General features: G+C 40.0%; 1 protein-coding gene across 2 annotated transcripts in view; it reads left to right on the top strand.

Annotated features, from left to right (window-relative positions):
- The window catches only part of FSIP1 (fibrous sheath interacting protein 1), a 240833-nt gene that overhangs the window by 209307 nt on the left and 10871 nt on the right, over nucleotides 1–20655 (top strand). The window contains exon 12 of one of the 2 annotated variants that reach the window (XM_055537343.1): nucleotides 17698–17780. In XM_055537343.1, the coding sequence (XP_055393318.1) occupies nucleotides 17698–17744 (47 nt within the window). In that variant the 3' untranslated portion in view covers nucleotides 17745–17780. Of the gene's footprint in view, nucleotides 1–17697; nucleotides 18217–20655 lie in introns of those variants that run through there. The other variant, XM_055537342.1, reaches the window with a different exon arrangement.

The raw sequence follows: 20655 nt of genomic DNA, 5'->3' as shown, positions 1-20655 counted from the left end.
TAAATTATCCAGGTTTAGACATGTGAGCGCGTGCTAGGTTGCTTCAGTCATGTCCGACTCTTTGAGACACTATGGACTGTAGCCCATCCGGCTCCAGGAATTCTCCAGGCAAGAATACTGGAGTAGGTTGCTGTATCCTCCTCCAGGTGATCTTCCCAACCCAGGGATCAAACTCACCTCTCTTACATCTCCTGCGTTGATAGGCAGGTTCTTTACCATTAGCACCATCTGGAAATCCCTAGTTTTAGTATAATACACTGAAAATGCAGTTCAAATTTATTCTTCGCATTATGAATGAAAGCACGTGGTATTGCTTAAGAATTATGCAAGCCTGATATTCTATATAAAGATTTGGAACTTTTTCTTTTTTTTTTTTAGTGAAATTCCACAAACTATATTCTCTTTACCTAGCAGCAGAGTTTACTTACAACAGATAATTCAGTTAAATGAGTGTGGTCTGTCTTCTCCCACTAACCTTCTTCACTTAACAAATAGACTGTAAAAACTTTGTTCTACTCTAAAATTGCAGTGTATTTTTCTTTTTGGACAAAAAGGTTTTATTAGGAAGAAAGTATTGGGATTTCTTTTTGGTCAACTGTAATCAAAACTTATTTAGGCGGGTATGATGATTTATTGTGTATGGGGTCTTATTCTCATGGAATCAGTATGTGGGGGTTGAGAGGAGCATTTTACTGGGACATGACATTACTTCCATGTGAATGTCAGTCACACTGATGTACATCTGTCGCCAAGTGGAGCATGAAAATATGGAATGAACTAGAATTTAAGAGCCTGGTAGGCTGCATTCCATGGGGTCGCTAAGAGTCGGACATGACTGAGTGACTTCACTTTGACTTTTCACTTTCATGCATTGGAGAAGGAACTGGCAACCCACTCCAGTGTTCTTGCCTGGAGAATCCGAGGGATGGTAGAGCCTGATGGACTGCCGTCTATGGGGTCGCACAGAGTCGGACACGACTGAAGTGACAAAGCAGCAGCAGCAGCAGCAGAATTTAATGTGACATAATGGAAAGAAGCTATGGTGATTTACCTGTAACTTCTGAAAACATGCCTCTGATGGCTCTAGATATTCCCAGTATTTGACTAAAACAACCTTGTGATTATGGAGGTTTAAGATAGAATAGATGTGAATATATGAACCATATTTTACTTTCTGTTTATTACATGATAAACTTTAAGGAATAAATCCTACATTATTATTTTGGATGCTTGTCAGCCTATCTGAACCTGGGAGTTTTTCTTTTACTAACCTCAATATTTACAATTATTAAAATAACTTGCTAATCAATTTATTCTAAAATACCAAATTAGACATTATGTGATTTATGCAAAAGTGAACCCCAAAAGTAAATGCTAAACCAGTTTTCCTGGGAAAAAGCCTTTTAAAGAAGTAATTATAATGAGAAATTACAGTGTATTCAGCTATTATGTTATATTCCCTCTCTTTCTCAGGAAACAGATATGTGTGAATATATGATTCAGATGAGATTTCTGTAAGCAGACAGGAAGAAAATAAGAAGAATCATTCATCATTTTCTCTTTAAGTAGCAAATATATTATTTTCCTACATGAACTGAGGTCTGTCATGAATTTTAAAATTCTGCTTCTAAAACATAGAGTCAGATAAAACTTCAGTTCAGTAGCTCAGTCGTGTCTGACTCTTTGTGACCCCATGAACTGCAGCATGCCAGGCCTCCCTGTCCATCGCCAACTCCCGGAGTTTACCCAAACCCATGTCCATTGAGTCGGTGATGCCGTCCAACCATCTCATCCTCTGTTGTCCCCTTCTTCTCCTGCCCTCAATCTTTCCCAGCATCATGGTCTTTTTAAATGAGTCAGCTCTTTGCATCAGGTGGCCAAAGTATTGGAGTTTCAGCTTCAGCATCAGTCCTTCCAGTGAACATCCAGGACTGATCTCCTTTAGGATGGACTGGTTGGATCTCCTTGCAGTCCAAGGGACTCTCAAGAGTCTTCTCCAACACCACAGTTCAAAAGCATTGGGGTCCAAATCTAGTGACACTGAGGACCAATTTCAATTGTGGTATTGAAAATAAGGATTTGCTTCACAGATGTATTAGAAGTTTCCAGTGTGAAGTACCTCATTTTGGGGCAAGTGTAGTTGATTTACAATATTGGTTTCAGGTGTGTAGCATAGTGATTCGATATTTTTGCATATTATACTCTATTAGTGGTTATTACAAGATAATGTCTAGAATTCCCTGTGCTATATAATATATTTTTGTTGCTTATCTATTTTACACATAGTAGTTTGTATCTCTTCATCACATATCACTAACTTGCCCCTTCCCCTTCCCTCTCCCCTCTGGGAACCATTAATTTGTTTTCTCCGTGTGTGAGTCAGTTTCTGTTTTGCTGTATATATTGATTTGTATTATCTTTTAGATTCCACATGGAATTGATATTATACGGTATTTGTCTTTCTTTCTCTGACTTAAGTATAATATACTCCAAGTTCATTTGTATTGCTGTAAATGGTAGAATTTAATTCTTTTTATGGCTGAATAATATTCCATTATTGGAGAAGGCAATGGCACCCCACTCTAGTACTCTTGCCTGGAAAATCCCATGGACAGAGGAGCCTGGTAGGCTGCAGTCCATGGGGTCGAGAAGAGTTGGACACGACTGAGCGACTTCACTTTTAGTTTTCACTTTCCTGCATTGGAGAAGGAAATGGCAACCCACTCCAGTGTTCTTGCCTGGAGAATCCCAGGGACGGGGGAGTCTGGTGGGCTGCCATCTATGGGGTCGCACAAGGTTGGACACAACTGAAGCGACTTAGCAGCAGCAGCAGCAGCAGCAATATTCTATTATAGGTAGGTAGGTAGATAGATATGTCACTTTTTATGCATTTTTCTGTTGATGGTCACTTGGATTGCATCCATATTTTGACTATTGTAAATAGTACTGTTAAGAACTTTGGGATCCATGTGTTTTTTTGAATTAGTCTTCTCATTTTTTTTTTTTTTTCCTGAGTATAGAACCAGGAGTGGAATTCCTGGATCATATCGTAGTTCTCTTTTCAGTTTTTTGAGGAAACTACATATGGTTTTCCACAGTAAATGTACCAATTTACATTCCCACAGACAGTGTACAAGGGCCCCTTTATTCCACATCCTAACATGTGTAGTTTGTAGACTTTTGGATGATAGCCATTCTGGCAGTTGTGAGGTGATATCACATTTTGTTTTGATTTGCATTTCTCTGATAATTACAGCATTGAATATCTTTTTTATGTGCCTGTTAGTCATCTGCATGTCCTCTTTGGTAAAATATCTATTGAGATCTTCTGTTCATTTTTTGATTGGGTTGTTTTTTTGATATTGGGTTGTATTAACTGTTTATATATTTTGGATATTAAACCCTTGTTAGTCATATCATTTGCAAATATTTTCTCCTATTCTGCAAGTTGTCTTTTTGTTTCATTGATGGCTTCTATTGTTGCACAAAAGCTTTGGAGTTAAGTTAGATTCTGTTTGTTTAATTTTGCTTTTATTTCTTTTGCCTTAGGCTACAGACTAAAAAAAGTTACTACAACTTATGTCAAAAAATGTTATGCCTATTTTGTCTTCTAAGAGTTTTATGGTTTCAGTTGTTGCATTTATGTCCTTAATCTGTTTTGAGTTTATTTTTGTATATGTTGTGAGGAAATGTTGTAGCCTCATTCTTTTACGTGTAGTTGCCCAGTTTTCCCAGCACCACTTATTAAAGAGAGATTTTTCTCTCCATTGCATATTCTTGCCTTCTTTGTCATAGATGAATTGACCATAGGTGCATTGGTTTATTTCTGGGCTCTCTGTTCATTCCACTGATCTACATGCCTGTTTTTCTGCCAGTACCATGCTGTTTTGATTTCTGTAGCTCTGGGTATAGTTTAAAGTCTAAAAGGGTTATACATCCAGCTTTGTTCTTATTTTTTCTCAAGATTGCTTTGGCAATTTTGGGTCTTTTGTGGTTCCATATGAATTTTAGGATTATTTGTTCTAGTTCTGTGGAAAATGGAGAATGTCATGGGTATTTTAATAAGTCAGAGAAGGCAATGGCACCCCACTCCAGTACTCTTGCCTGGCAAATCCCATGGACGGAGGAGCCTGGTAGGCTGCAGTCCATGGGGTCGCTAGGAGTCAGACAAGACTGAGCGACTTCACTTTCATTTTTTAGTTTCATGCATTGGAGAAGGAAATGGCAACCCACTGCAATGTTCTTGCCTGGAGAATCCCAGGGATGGGGGACCCTGGTGGGCTGCCGTCTATGGGGTCTCACAGAGTCGGACACGACTGAAGCGACTTAGCAGCAGCAGCAGCATTTTGATAAGTATTGCATTAAATCTGTAGATTGCATAGGGTAGTATGGCCATTTTAACAATATTAATTCTTCCAATCCAAGAGCACAGGATATTTTTCCATTTCTGTGTATCATCTTCAATTTATTATATAAATGTTTTATAGTTTTCAGAGTATAGGTCTTCTACCTCCTTGGTTAAGTTAATTCCTACGTATTTTATTCTTTTTGATGTGATTTTAAAAGAGATTGGTTTTAAAAGGGAAAATTTTCTTTTTCTGATAGTATTATTGGTATATGGAAAAACAATAGACTTCTGTGTATTAACCTTATATCCTGTTCCCTTGTTGAATCTATTTATTAGTTCTAATGGGTTTTAGGTAGAGAATTTAGAGTTTTCTATATAAAGTATCATGTCATCTACAAATATGACTTTTACTTCTTCCCTTCCTTTTTGTTATCTTTATAAAAAAACAGCTCTTGGTTTCAGTCATCTTTTCTAGTTTTTTGCCCCTATTTATTTCTTCTTTGATCTTTATTATCTCCTCCTTTCTGAGCTGACTCTGCTGCTTTTAAGTGTGTGTTTTTCTCTCTCCCTGTTCAAAACTCTTGCCCCAGAGAAGGGGGCTGCTGAAATAAGTAAGGTCCATGCACAGACAGAAGTCTGATGTGCTACTTATGGAGGCAACCGTGTCTTTGCTCAGATGCAGGCTCGAGTGCTAGTAACCTTTGTCCCTCACAACTGATCACTGCCCCCAGCTTCTACCACCCCTGCCCTGTGGTGGAACCATTCTCCAGGGCTGACTGGGGCCCATGTGGAGTCTTGATGTGTATCAGGAGGTGAGTTGCGGTGGAGCAATTGCTGTCAGAGATCTGAGCAGTTTCTGAGGTTCCATTTGAGTAAATGCCAACAATGGCAGCTGCCATCCCACCCAGACTCCACCTCAGGACTGGGTTACCTTTGTGTCCTACAGTTGAGTCATTTCTTGGTCATGGGCACCTCAGATTCAGTGCCATGGTGTGGCATGGGGTGAGCAGGCTGGAGCTTCGCCTGGGGTACATGGCAAGGGAGGTGTGGAAAACCAGCTGCTCCTAGAGCGAATGTCTCTCTGTCCTGCCTTAGGCCTAGCCAGTGTGTATGCACTCCTTATATGAACAGTCTAAGCTTCCCACAACCCTTCTAATTGTTCCAGAGGTCCTCCAACAAGCCAAGGGGCTTATCTCCCCTCTGTAAGACCCCAGACTGGAGCACCCGACCTATTGCTTGAACTGCTCACTCCCCAGGGCAGGTGTCTGCTTGAGTAATCTCCATTTTCATCTGAATCCTCTCCCAGGGGCCCACGTCCTGTCCTGATTGCTTTTCTTCCTTTCCTAATTCTGTGTGTATCTTTCTTATAGCCTCGGCTGTATGAGTCCTGCCAGTTTGTTTTCAGAGAGAACTGTTTCACATTAGATGTGCTTTTCATGTGTTTGTGGGAGAAGGTGAGCTTCATGAGCTTCTCTGCCACCTTGATTGCCCCCTCCTGAAATGCTTCATTTTTCATTCTGTGCTTTAAGTTTAGTGGCAACTACTGTTATTTGACTTTTTGGATATAAGGTCCAATAAATTCATTGTTACACTTACCTACTATTGGGGTTTCAGAAGACTGATAAATAGCGTCTTCTCTTCCCCACTCCTATCAAACCAACTGAGAGATGTATAGATTCTGACAAAGGAAGATTAGGAGGTTGGCTTTATTGCTGATGAAAAGTAGGGGATTGATGCCACCTGGGTAGGTAGCCAAATGGTCTTCTTGATGTTATGCCCTCAAGATAAACCTACATACTCACTCTGGCAGAGGTGGAAATCGTCAAGCCTCACCCATCGAGACCTGTCCATGTGGATCAGTAGTACAGAGGAGCAAAGGGCACCCTGGCAGAGAATGGTGACCCCCTTGGAGAGAGGAATGAGTTGAGCATGCTGTTTCTTCCACTAGACTCACCAATCAGATAACTGGCTGTTCTTTCCCATGGTGGGGGTGAAGCTGGATGCATCCCCACATGGAAGTGTGAGAGGAGTGAGTGGTCTTTGATCACATCAACCACGGAGACACTGCCAGGTACTCTAGTGCTGCGGGTCTGTGGTTAGTCTAGTACTTAATCAAAGCTTCTTATGCTGAATTGATTTCTAGATAATCAAAAAGGCATCTGTGCATGTACAGTTTTTTTTTTTTCTAATCAAGCACTTGAGCTGCTTATGAACAAATTCATGTAACTAAGAGGAAAATATGATTGGCAAATAACAAAGATAGAGTAAGGCATAAAGGGACACAAAGTCAGTCACAGAGTAAAAAAGGGGGACAAGACTGCACTAATTTTTCAAGGAAAACAGTGAAATTTCCCATAGGACTCATTTATTGAATAATGTTTTTTAAAATTTCTATAACAAATGTAACAGTGAATCTGATAGGGTTATTTTTAACATAACACCATTAAATGAAAACTAAGGAGACCAGCTGTCTTGGTTTGCTCAGGAGTGTCCTGATTTTACCCTGAATGTCCCTTGTCTTGGGTAACCCTCAGTCTCTGGCAAACTGGGAAGGTTGGTCACTCTAAACTGAAACTGAGAACATAAAATCAAGGAGAAAATTAATTACCCAAAGGATAAAGTTAACAGAGTCCCACTAAGTATCAGGATTCGAGGCTAGAACGTAGATGAGCAGAGATGCCTGGCTCAACAGCCCACCAGCATGATTGGTTTAGGGGTTAGGAATGTGGGCTGTGAGTGAGACAGACCTCCATTTGAATCTTTGCTTGACTTTTAGTAGATGATCTTGTGCAAGTTACTTAATCTCTCTCTCCTCTCTACCTTGGTTCCCTTATCTATAAGATAATATGGCTTCAGTACTTATCCTCTAGGATTGTAATAAGAATCAAATGAGAAAATTCACATAAAATGATTAGTGCAGTGATTTGACTTGGCTGGCCTACATAGTACTTAACATTTCATCAGATTTCTCATGAAAGCCTAGATTTCTGACTTTTCTAGCAAATCAGCAGGTCTTACACTTGTGGAGGAGAGCTGAATAGCAGATATTCCCTTTAGGAGCACGTACTCGGCTGGAAAACGTGGCCGCATCTGGCCCTCTCCACTTCATGTGCTTGACCCTTTGGAGCCATATGAAATCCATCCCATGTTATAAGCCTTTGTTGCTTAGAATATTGTCCAATCACTGGAGCATTGTTAGAAGATCAGGGCCTAAGGCCCCACCCCAAGCCTACTGAAACAAAATTTGCACTTTAATAAGCTCCCCTGTGATAATTACAGTAAAGTTTGAGAAGCTGTTACAAACCACTAGAACATTATTCCTAACCAGGATGAATGTAGAGATCATCTGGGAATTTGTTTGCTTGTCCGTTTTACACCTATGTCCAAGGTCCTAGCTAGACTTATTAAAAGCAGGCTCCCTGGTGTGGAGTGCTCAATCTGTCAAATTAATGCAAGTGACAAGATTTTGCTGTGCATATTGAGAAATATGACCTTGAGTTTATATATAAGAAAACTAATTACATTATCTTATTAGGGTCCTCAGATAGAACAAGTTCTCAGTTCAGTTCAGTTCAATCACTCAGTCGTGTCCAACTCTTTGTGACCCCGTGGACTACAGCACGCCAGGTCTCCCTGTCCATCACCAACTCCTGGAGTTTATTCAAACTCATGCCCATTGAGTCAGTGATTTCATCCAACCATCTCATCCTCTGTCATCCCCTTCTCCTTCTGCCTTCAATCTTTCCCAGCATCAGGGTCTTTTCCAATGAGTCAATTCTTCGCATCAGGTGGTCAAAGTATTGGAGTTTCAGCTTCAGCATCAGTCCTTCCAATGAATATTCAGGACTGAATTCCTTTAGGATGGACTGGTTAGATCTCCTTGCAGTCCAAGGGACTCTCAGGAGTCTTCTCCAACACCACAGTTCAAAAGCATCAATTCTTCGGCACTCAGCTTTCTTTGTAGTCCAACTCTCACATGCATACATGACCACTGGAAAAACCATAGCTTTGACTAGATGAACCTTTGTTGCCAAAGTAATTTCTCTGCTTTTTAATATGCTGTCTAGGTTTGTCATAACTTTTCTTCAAAGGAGCAAGTGTCTTTTAATTTCATGGCTGCAGTCACCATCTGCAGTGATTTTGGAGCCCAGAAAAATAAAGTCTGACACTGTTTCCACTGTTCCCCCATCTACTTCCCATGAAATGATGGGACCGGATGCCATGATCTTAGTTTTCTGAATGTTGAGCTTCAAGCCAACTTTTTTACTCTCCTTTTTCACTTTCATCAAGAGGCTTTTTAGTTCCTCTTCACTTTCTGCCATAAGGGTGGTGTCATCTGCATATCTAAGGTTATTGATATTTCTCCTGGCAATCTTGATTCCAGCTTGTGCTTCTTCCAGCCCAGTGTTTCTCATGATGTACTCTGCATATAAGTTAAATAAACAGGGTGACAATATACAGCCTCGACATACTCCTTTTCCTATTTGGAACCAGTCTGTTGTTCCATGTCCAGTTCTCTCTGTTGCTTCCTGACCTGCATACAGATTTCTCAAGAGGCAGGTCAGGTGGTCTGGTATTCCCATGTCTTTCAGAATTTTCCACAGTTTGTTGTGATCCACATAGTCAAAGGCTTTGGCATAGTCAATAAAGCAGAAATAGATGTTTTTCTGGAACTCTCTTGCTTTTTTGATAATCTAGTGGATGTTGGCAATTTGATCTCTGGTTCCTCTGCCTTTTCTAAATCCATCTTGAACATCTGGAAGTTCATAGTTCACATGCTGTTGAAGCCTGGCTTGGAGAATTTTGAGCATTACTTTGCTAGCGTGTAAGATGAGTGCAATTGTGCAGTAGTTTGAGCATTCTTTGGCATTGCCTTTGTTTGGGATTGGAATGAAAACTGACCTTTTCCAGTCCTGTGGCCACTGCTGAGTTTTCCAAATTTGCTGGCATATTGAGTGCAGCACTTTCACAGCATCATCTTTTAGGATTTGAAATAGCTCAACTGGAATTCCGTCACCTCCAATAGCTGTTCCTAGTGATGCTTCCCAAAGCCCACTTGACTTTTCATTCCAGTATGTCTGGCTCTAGGTGAGTGATCACACCATCATGATTATCTGGGTCATGAAGATCTTTTTTGTACAGTTCTTACATGTATTCTTGCCACCTCTTCTTAATATCTTCTGCTTCTGTTAGGTCCATACAATTGCTGTCCTTTATTGAGCCCATCTTTGCATGAAATGTTCCCTTGGTATCTCTAATTTTCTTGAAGAGATCTCTAGTCTTCCCCATTCTATAGTTTTCTTATATTTCTTTGCACTGATCACTGAGGAAAGCTTTCTTATCTCTCCTTGCTATTCTTTGGAACTCTGCATTCAAATGGATATATCTTTCCTTTTCTCCTTTGCCTTTTACTTCTCTTCTTTTCACAGCTATTTGTAAGGCCTCCTCAGGCAACCATTTTGCCTTTTTTGGTTTCTTTTTCTTGGGGATGGTCTTGATCCCTGTCTCCTGTTCAGTGTCACAAACCTTGGTCCATAGTTCTTCAGGCACTATGTCTATCAGATCTAATCCCTTGAATCTATTTCTACCTTCCACTGTATAATCATAAGGGATTTACCTGAATGGTCTAGTGGTTTTCCCTACTTTCTTCAATTTAAGTCTGAATTTGGCAATAAAGAGTTCATGATCTGAACCACAGTCAGCTCCCAGTCTTGTTCTTGCTGACTGTATGGAGCTTCTCCATTGTTGGCTGCAAAGAATATAATCAATCTGATTTCGGTGTTGACCATCTGGTGATGTCCATGTGTAGAGTCTTCTTTTGTCTTATGGAAAGAGGGTGTTTGCTATGACCAGTGTGTTCTCTTGGCAAAACTATTAGCCTTTGCCCTGCTTCATTCTGTACTCCAAGGCCAAATTTGCCTGTTACTCCAGGTATTTTTTGACTTCCTACTTTTGTATTCTAGTCCCCTATAATGAAAAGGACATCTTTTTTGGGTGTTAATTCTAGAAGGTCTTGTAGGTATTCATCAGATGAGATCAGATCAGTCGCTCAGTCGTGTCTGACTCTTTGTGACCCCATGAATCGCAGCATGCCAGGCCTCCCTGTCCATCGCCAACTCCCGGAGTTCACTCAGACTCACGTCCATCGAGTCAGTGATGCCATCCAGCCATCTCATCCTCTGTCGTCCCCTTCTTCTCCTGCCCCCAATCCCTCTCAGCATCAGAGTCTTTTCCAATGAGTCAACTCTTCGCATGAGGTGGCCAAAGTACTGGAGTTTCAGCTTTAGCATCATTCCCTCCAAAGAAATCCCAGGGCTGATCTCCTTCAGAATGGACTGGTTGGATCTCCTTGCAGTCCAAGGGACTCTCAAGAGTCTTCTCCAACACCACAGTTCAAAAGCATCAATTCTTTGGCGCTCAGCCTTCTTCACAGTCCAACTCTCACATCCATTCATGACCACTGGAAAAACCATAGCCTTGACCAGACAGACCTTTGTTGGCAAAGTAATGTCTCTGCTTTTGAATATGCTCTCTAGGTTGGTCATAACTTTCCTTCTAAGGAGTAAGCGTCTTTTAATTTCATGGTTGCGTTCACCATCTGTAGTGATTTTGGAGCCCAGAAAAATAAAGTCTGACACTGTTAGGTATTCATAGAACCATTCAACTTTAGCTTCTTCAGCCTTACTGGTCCGGGCATAGACTTGGATTACTGTGATATTGAATGATTTGCTTTGGAAACGAACAGAGATCATTCTGTCATTTTTGAGATTGCATCAAAGTACTGCATTTTGGACTCTCTTATTGATTATGAGGGCTACTTCATGTCTTCTAAGGGATTCTTGTCCACAGTAGTAGATATAATGGTCATTGAGTTAAATTCACCGATTCCAGTCCATTTTAGTTCATTGATTCCTAAAGTGTTGGCATATCTTGTTTGATCACTTCCAATTTGTTTGCTTCATGGACCTAACATTCCAAGTTCCTATGCAATATTACTGTTTACAGCATTGGACTTTACTTCTATCACCAGTCACATCTACAACTGTGTGTTTTACTTTGGCTCCCTCTCTTCATTCTTTATGCAGTTATATCTCTACTGATCTCCAGTAGCATATTAGGCACCTACCAACCTGGGGAGTTCATCTTTCAGTGTCCTATTTTTTTGCCTTTTCATACTGTTTATGGGGTTCTCAAGGCAAGAAAACTGAAGTGGTTTGCCATTCCCTTCTCCAGTGGACCACATTTTGTCAAAACTCTCCACCCTGACCCATCCATCAGTCTTGGATAGCCCTACATGACATGGCTTATAGTTTCACTGAGTTGGACAAGGCTGTGGTCCATGTGATCAGATTGGTTAGTTTTCTGTGATTGTGGTTTTCAGTCTGTCTACCCTCTGATGAAGAAGGATAAGAGGCTTATGGAAGCTTCCTAATGGGAGAGACTGACTGAGGGGGAAACTGGATCTTGTTCTGATGGGCGGGGCCATGCTCAGTAAATCTTTAATACAGTTTTCTGTTGATGGGTGGAGCTGTGTTCCCTCCCTGTTATTTACCTGGGGCCAATCCCATGGACGGAGGAGCCTGGTAGGCTGCAGTCCATGGGGTCGCTAAGAGTAGGACACAACTGAGCGACTTCACTTTTAGTTTTCACTTTCCTGCATTGGAGAAGGAAATGGCAACCCACTCCAGTGTTCTTGCCTGGAGAATCCCAGGGGCGGGGAGCCTGGTGGGCTGCCGTCTATGGGGTCACACAGAGTCGGACACGACTGAAGTGACTTAGCAGCAGCAAACTATAGTGGAGGTAATGAAGATAAATAATGACAACTTTATAGTCCAAATACATTTCATCTCAAAATTCTCCCCATCAAAGGATCTGATTGCAACTTGCTCAATTGAGCCTGGGTGCAGGTAAACCGGGTTTGAGGAAGATGTTTCCTTGGATTGAAGGAGGTCTGAGTGAATGTATATCCTTGCTCCTACCACCTGAGCAGTCTGAAGGGAATTAGATTGTTTTGAGAGAGTTGTACTATATATACAACAATGTATATATACATTTTTGTACTATAGTCTTACTGGTTTGCAGTGGGACAGTGAGATTCTGAAAATACTACCACTGCTAGCTGATTTTTTTCCAGTAAAAATATTTTGTCCTGCTCGTAGGGTAATGTTCAACTCATCATTGCTTTGATGGCATTCTCTTTCTCTCAAATAGTGTGTGCCTTCAGGCCTCCTAGTTATCATGTGAAATTACTTTTCCAAATCTACTAATTGCTTCTCAGATGCTCTTAGTAAGCTAACCCTCCGAAGTTTCTTTAATCAAAATATCACAGTTGGCATATTAGAAATTCTCAGTGTTAATTCCTGTTTTATGTAAGACCTTAGTATATAGTAAATTTGTATCTGATGAATTTATTTTTTCAAGTTACTCTCAACTAATTTTCTTTTTTTTCTTAATATATATTTTGTTGAAGTATAGTTGATTTACAGTATTTCAGGTTAGCAAGGTAATAAATAAATAGCAAGGTGATTCATTTAAACATATACACATATATTATTTTTGAAACTATTTTTCATTATAGTTTAATAAAAAATTATTGACTGTAGTTCCCTAATTCAGTTCTTCTTGGGGTAGACTACATAGAAATATTTTCCCCCTGATTATTTTCTCTATCATAAAATAACACTTTCTCTACTGTTTTATTTAGTAGTATAAAGTGAACAATGGTATGTTGGAGAGTTTTGATATTTAATTGTAATGAACTTATCACTTTGTCAAGTATTGGGAACTTCTGATTCCACTGCATCATTCAAATTGAATAAAATGAAAACATGAAAGAGTTACTGAAGATCATGACTGTAGACTAGATTTATGAACCAGCAGTATTGGCATCCCTTGGGAGCTTGTTAGAGCTGCAGAGTCCCAGACCTACTGTATCAGGTTCTGCATTTTAACAAGATGCCCTCCAGTAGGTGTATGCATTCTGAAGTGTGTTGCTGCTGCTGCTAAGTCGCTTCAGTCGTGTCCGACTCTGGGCAACCCTATGGATGGCAGCCCACCAGGCTCCCCCATCCCTGGGATTTTCTAGGCAAGAACACTGGAGTGGGTTGCCATTTCCTTCTCCAATGCAGGAAAATGAAAAGTGAAAGTGAAGTTGCTCAGTTGTGTCTGACTCTTAGTGACCCCATGGACTCTGTGCAACCCCATGGATGGCAGCCTACAAGGCTCCTCCGTCCATGGGATTTTCCAGGCAAGAACACTGGAGTGGGGTGCCATTGCCTTCTCCATTACTGAAGTTTGAGAAGATCTGAATTAGATGGTTTACTTGTCACTCTATTTTAGGATTATAAACAAAAAAAAATAGCAGCCTATGTGGTGATGGTGAAAATAATATCAGAAAGTATCTTCTTTTCCTGCCTGCTCAAGCCCTGCTTTATCCTCTTGAATTTCATTTTAATGAAGACACTGCCTTCTCCAGACTGTCCTTTTACCTCCCTACCCATCCCACTTTTCCTTCTTGTGTGTAACCTTCTTCTTCACCACTGAGAGCAAGCTGTTGCTGCTGCTGCTGCTGCTAAGTTGCTTCAGTCGTGTCTGACTCTGTGCGACCCCATAGTCAGCAGCCCACCAAGCTCCCCCTTCCCTGGGATTCCCCAGGCAAGAACACTGGAGTGGGTTGCCATTTCCTTCTCCAATGCATGAAAGTGAAAAGTGAAAGTGAAGATGCTCAGTCGTGTCTGACTCTTAGTGACTCCACGGACTGCAGCCTTCCAGACTCCTCCATCCATGGGATTTTCCAGGCAAGAGGACTGGAGTGGGCTGCCATTGCCTTCTCCTTGAGAGCAAGCTAGTCCTATTCTTTAGCTCTCTACTACTTTTTCATGGCTAGTATTTTATTTGGAGACATACCTAGCTGGTATGGGATCATCTGTACTTTGTGTACTTTTGATTTTCAGACCTCTGTCTTTGGCATCTGCCTCAGGTCTGCCTGGCATGTAAAGCTATACTGAGTCCATCCCTTAGACAGTGCTTCTTATTTCTGCACATTAGAATCATCAGGTAATATTTACCAACAGGTTAATACCTTGTTTCCATTCCAGAATTAAATCAATTTCTAGGGGTTGGCTCTGGGCATCTGTGTTTTTTAAAGCCAGTTTCTGAGGATGGGGTCTGGGTGATTCTGTTGTTTGAAGTTATGACTAAAACCTGCTCCAGGGTTCCATCGTATTCATTCATTAAGGATGCTGTTCCTAGGTTATCAGGTGAGTAGGGCATGATCACTGCTCTGAATTATTTCATAGGATATTAATGAAGTCAGGCACTTAAAGCAGACAATGTCAGCATATGGGGCCAAGTATAAGAGCTTCTGGACAAAGTATTTGGCAACACTAGAGGGAATGATGAATGATTGGAGAGATGGGGAGGTGGCGTTTGAATTGAGCTTCTGAGGATGAGTGGTCACTTACTGGGTGAGAAGGAGAGCACTCCAGATGGAAGGACTAGCACTTATGAAGATGTGGTGCCGAGGGCTTATTCCTCACCTCACACGTGAGATACTGAGGTGCACTTTCATACATCCCACCTTCCTCTCCATGCTAATATTTCTTCTCCATGCATTGACAGTGTCACTACATTTCTCATTGTACTCTGAAACTCCAAATCATTTGTTGTTAAATATTAGATTGATTTTTAAAGTAACCGCTTTATTGACATCTACCCTAAACACCTGCGTTGCTGCTGCTGCTAAGTCACTTCAGTCGTGTCCCACCAGGCTCCGCCATCCCTGGGATTCTCCAGGCACGAACACTGGAGTGGGTTGCCATTTCCTTCTCCAATGCATGAAAGTGAAAAGTGAAAGTGAAGTCGCTCAGTCGTGACTCTCCGCGACCCCATGGACTGCAGCCTACTAGGCTCCTCCATCCATGGGATTTTCCAGGCAAGAGTACTGGAGTGGGGTGCCATTGCCTTCTCCAAAACACCTGCGTTAGTTTCCTACAGTTGCTACAGCACATGATCACAACAAAAATTTATCATCTCATAGTTCTGGAGGCCGAAGTCTGAAATCAAGATGTCAGCAAGGCCACGCTCTGCCTGGAGGCTTTATGGAAGGATGCTTCCTTGCTTCTTCCACTCTCTCAGGCTGTTGACATTCTTTGGCTTCTTCGCTTTGTGGCCATATCACTCCAGTCTCTGACTCTGTCTTCACATTGTCATTCTCTCTCTGCACGTGTCTCAAATCTCCCTCTGCTTGTCTCTTATAAGGACATTTGTTCATTAATGTAGGTCCCACTTGTATAATCCAGGATGCTCTTGTCTCAAGATCCTTAATTATATCTGCAAAGACGCTTTTCCCAAGTGGATGACTTTCATAGGTATCAGGGATTAGGACATGGGTATAACCTTTTTGGGGTAACATTTCAACAATACCATGCAATTCAGTGGGTTTTAGAATGTTCACAGAATTTTGCATTCATCACCACTATCAATTTTACAATATTTTCCTTGTCCTAGAGAAAAATACCATACCCATTCACAGTCACTGCCCATTTTCCCCCAACCCCCAGCCCTAGCTGATCACTAACCTACTTTATGACTGTATGAATTTGCCTAGTCTGGACACTTCATATAAATGAGATCATATAATATGTGGCCTTTTGTGTCTGACCCCTTATTTATTATAATGTTTTTAAGATTCATTCATGTTGTGACTTGTATCAGTACTTTACTCTTTTATTATTGAATAATATTCTCCTTATCCATTCATTAGCTGATGGACATTTGAGTTGTTTCTAACTTTTTGGCTGTTATATGTAATTCTGCTATTAATCATGGTGTGCAGGTTTTTGGGTAAATACATATTTTCATTTGGGGCTTCTGTGATGGCTCAGCCATCAGTTAAAAAAAAAAAAGTCTGCCTGCAATGCAGGAGATGCAGGAGATTGTGGGTTCAATCCCTGGGTCAGGAAGATCCCCTGGAGGAGGGAATGGCAACCTACTCTCGTATTCTTGCTTGAAAAGTCCCATGGACAGAGGAACCTGGCGGGTTATAGTCCATGGGGTCACAAAGAGTCAGATATGACTGAGGGATTGAGCTCAAACATGTTTCTCTAGGGGACATACCTAGGAGTAGAATTGCTGGGTCTATGGTAACCTTTCGAGCAACTGTCAGACGTTCCCCAAGTCAGCTGCCTCCTTTACATTCCCACCTGCAGTGTTTGAGGGTTCCAGTTTCTCCTGATTCTCTTTTATTGTCTTTTATTTGGTGCTATTGTCAATTCTGCCTTATATGAAAAGCTTCTTACTAAGATTAGAAGAATATTTACATTCCACTGTGGTTAGTGTCTCAATTTGTTTCTAACATTGAAGAGATGAAATGCGATCAGTTCTTATCTACCGTAACTGTCACATTTACTTCTTGTTTCACCCAGCTTCCTGGAATCTTAGTACAAAGCAAATAATAATGATAATGATCATTTTGATGTATGTCTCCAAATTCATAACCATTTTAGTTCAAAACCCAAAAAACTATCCCATAGCTGTAAGCTCAGTGAAGGCAAGCCCCTTACCATTCACTTTTTGTTATAAGTTTTGTGTACAGCTTGTGGTGACCATGCAGTTCAGTTCAGTTGCTCAATCGTGTCCAGCTCTTTGTGACCCCATGGACTGCAGCACACCAGACTTCCTGGTCCTTCACGTTCTTCGAGTCAGTGATGCCATCCAACCATCTCGTCCTCTGTTGTCCCCTTCTCCTGCCTTCAATCTTTCCTAACATCAGGGTCTTTTCCAGTGAGTCAGCTCTTCGCACCAGGTGGCCAAAGTATTGGAGCTTCAGCTTCAGCATGAGTCCTTGCAATGAATAGTCAGGGCTGGTTTCCTTTAGGATGGACTGGTTGGATCTCCTTGCAGTCCAAGGGACCCTCAAGAGTCTTCTCCAGCACCACAGTTCAAAAGCATCATTCTTTGGCACTCAGCCTTCTTTATGGTCCAGATCTCACATCCACACATGACTACTGGAAAAACCATAGCTTTGACTAGATGGACCTTTGTCGGCAAAGTAATGTCTCTGGTTTTTAATATGCTGACTAGGCTGGTCAGCAAGTATCTTTTAATTTCATGACCGCAATCACTGTCTGCAGTGATTTTGGCTATTTTGAATATTGATTTTAATATTCAATAAATATTAAAATAAATTTAATATTTGCTCCACAGTGGTGATTGTACAATAAATATTAAATGAAAATGTGACTCGTCTTATGTGTAAAAGGATTTAATGTTTATAAAACATAGGTTGATAATTTTTCTTAACTATGCACAGGTATCTGACAAATTTGGTTATTCTTTTTAATGTGCAGATGAACAGGAGACTGAAGATGTGACAGAAGAATGTAAAGAATCTTAAGCACTGACTTGCTGGGTTGTGCTTTTAAGAGAGTTGGTAAATTAAGTTAAAATACATTTTTTTCCAAATTCTTTTAATTCAGTGAATGCATTATAGAGACCATTCCTCAAATGACGATTTTAATGTTTAGATTCTCTCTTTCTGGATCATATTTTTTTGGTATTTTTTGAGACTTGTGGTAAATTTCTCACTGGTTTTTCCTCATTGAAATTCCCAGGAAAATTGTTTTTTATTGCATTATAGAAACCAACATTTTATGTGTGCGTGCTATGGTAAAACTAGTTGAAGTTTTATGATTGTTTTATATTTGATATTACACATTACTACTTTGTTGGGGTTTAGACAGGTTTGTTGACCATGACTTGTGGTTTTGCCCTGATTTCCCTTCTTTCCTTCTCTCTATGCCTGTTAAGTAAGTATAGCTTGCTGTGAAGAGAAATGAATTTTTCCCAACAAAACAATGTTAGGGAACCTTATTGGTACTTTTCATAAGCAGAAGTTTGACTGAATTATTTCATATATGACGTTTAGTTTGTTATCGTCTTTCAGAGTTTACCTTTTAGAATTCAGCAAATAAAGATAAGCTGGTTTTAAAAAAGCTGTATTACTATTTTAAGAGAGAGGGTTTGTTAGTTACAAGTTAGTAACCTGAATTTATGAGAACATTTTATGTCTTTTCCAAACCCATGTGCTTCTGGTATTTGATTGGTAAGTATGTGTGTGTGTGAGAGAGAGAAAGACAGAGAGAGAGGGAGGGAGAGAAGAGGAGAGGGAGATAGATGGCGAGAAGATAGTTTATGGCTTATAATATATTTCTCCAAATGGTATTTGGGGCATAGTGGACCTTTATGTTACAAAAGTTTAACAGAGGGTAGGAAAGTAGAATGATTAAGTAATTAATTCTACCCTTGAAAGGAATGAGACCCTTCCATAGCATGTAAACTGAAGGTACCTACCTCTAACAAAGAGCTGGCAAGCTGAATTTGTATAATATACTCAATAGGCTCCAAATTAAATGAAAGATTACCTTGATAAGAAAGAAAATGTTCTTTAAAAAGCAGAGTTTTTATTTTAAGTTTCCCTCTAGACCTGAGTGTTTGCCCCCAGAAAAGGTAGAGAAAAAGTATGAAAGAGCAAGAGCTAACTCATTTCAGGAATAAATTTAGAATCTTAAAATTTGAGGTTTTTTTTTTTTTTACTTATGATTCCTCAAGAAAGCTACTGACACCACCTTTATTGTAAATTCCCATAGGACCTAGAGTTTATTGCCGTTCAGTCCAACTCGGAAACGCATGACAATAAACTCCTACAGAAGGAGAGAGCTATCACCCCGATGGCGTAGTTTAAATTTTTAACAAGTCCTTTATTTCAGTACAACATGATTCGAAGGTCAGTCTTGGAGTGCATATGGAGCATTCCTGGTCAGAAAGCTCCAGGTCCCAGTGTCTTCTGTCCCATCCTGATACTATCAGTTACTTTTGTTTCGTTACTTAAAAGTGAATTTGAATTCTCTTCCAAGACTTCAGGGGCTGAGCTGCTCTGAGAATGAATGGTGTCATGTTTCAAAGAATAATTCTTTCAAATCAGTTTTCCAAAGTTTATAACCAACACCTTCCAGTTCCTGATTCTTCACCTAGATACCATAAAGTGATTTGGCAATTTATACTTATATATGTTTCTAGAATGAGAGAGAAAAGTCAGTAAGGGGAAAAAAGATTCTGTCTCACTCAGCCTGTCCTTTTTGTTTAATGGACCTCAAAGGGAGATCTTTATTCATAAAAATTTTTATTCTAAAATTTTTAAAAATTCTTTTTAAAACTAAAAATTGGATGGTATTCTACATTCATGGTTAGCACACCTGAAGCTCAGGTTCTGCTTATTGTAAGGCTTTGGCTTTCTCACAATAAGTTGATATTTTATATGTGTGTGTGTACATATGTGTGTGTGTGTGTGTGTATTAGGATTTATTCCCAGTTCTCCCTCTCTTAAATCATCTTTCTGACCAAAGGCATAGTCACTCTCCAAAATGTGATCTCTATAGAATTTGACCGAGCTTTTCAAGGACAGTTTGTCCTTCACTAACATTTCTAAAGCTTCTTCACAGCCTGGTGTCCTCATTCATGGGTCGGAAGATGTAGCTGTGAGTATGTGCTTCACTCCTGTTCTCCTTTTTATTTTCAGGAACAGAAGTGGGCTTTGAAAAGGATTCGATAAATGACATTTAGTGACATTAGTAAAATATAAACTTATATCCTTTTGAGTCCCACATCTTGTGGGGGTGGTCATTTCTCATTGCTTGTTTTTAGTATGACAGGCTAATTTATTTTGTTCTTTTATTCCACAAATCCAGCAAATACGTCATCTAAGCAACTGCGTCTTCTTAAATTGTATAGGAACTGGGAACGTTACCGTTCCTGTGATTTCTGTTTGTGTATGCTCTATTGGCTTAAGGATTCAGTTTACCCATACCTCATAACGTAAGGCCAGAAATCAAATAAACACGGATACAGTAAGTATAAATATAAATTTCCATATGATTTATTGTTGTTCCTTGTACATAAGAAACAGTAATATACAACTTACACTGCTTTAGAATGTAAAATGGATAAAAATGTGTACAAAAAAAGCACATTCCTAGAAAAGTATTGGCAAATAGTAAAAACAGGGAGGAGGGTAACAAGCAAAAAACAAATCAACAAAACAAAAAACGAACAATTCTTCAATTCAGTGTGCAAACATTTTATAAAAATAGAAATACTAACTCTACAGGCAGTATTTCCTGATAAATTATTTAAATAGCATATCTACACAATCTGAGATATCTATTCCAAAGGCATTGAGAAAATAATTTATAAAAATAAAGCAACGGTATACAAGATGATAGAAAAAAACAACTTTCAGAAAATGTATT

The sequence above is a fragment of the Bubalus kerabau genome, chromosome 10 (assembly GCF_029407905.1).
Source record: "Bubalus kerabau isolate K-KA32 ecotype Philippines breed swamp buffalo chromosome 10, PCC_UOA_SB_1v2, whole genome shotgun sequence".
Lineage (NCBI taxonomy): Eukaryota > Metazoa > Chordata > Mammalia > Artiodactyla > Bovidae > Bubalus > Bubalus kerabau.
Note: the sequence above shows the minus strand (reverse complement) of the source record. Positions and strands in the feature narration are given on the sequence as shown.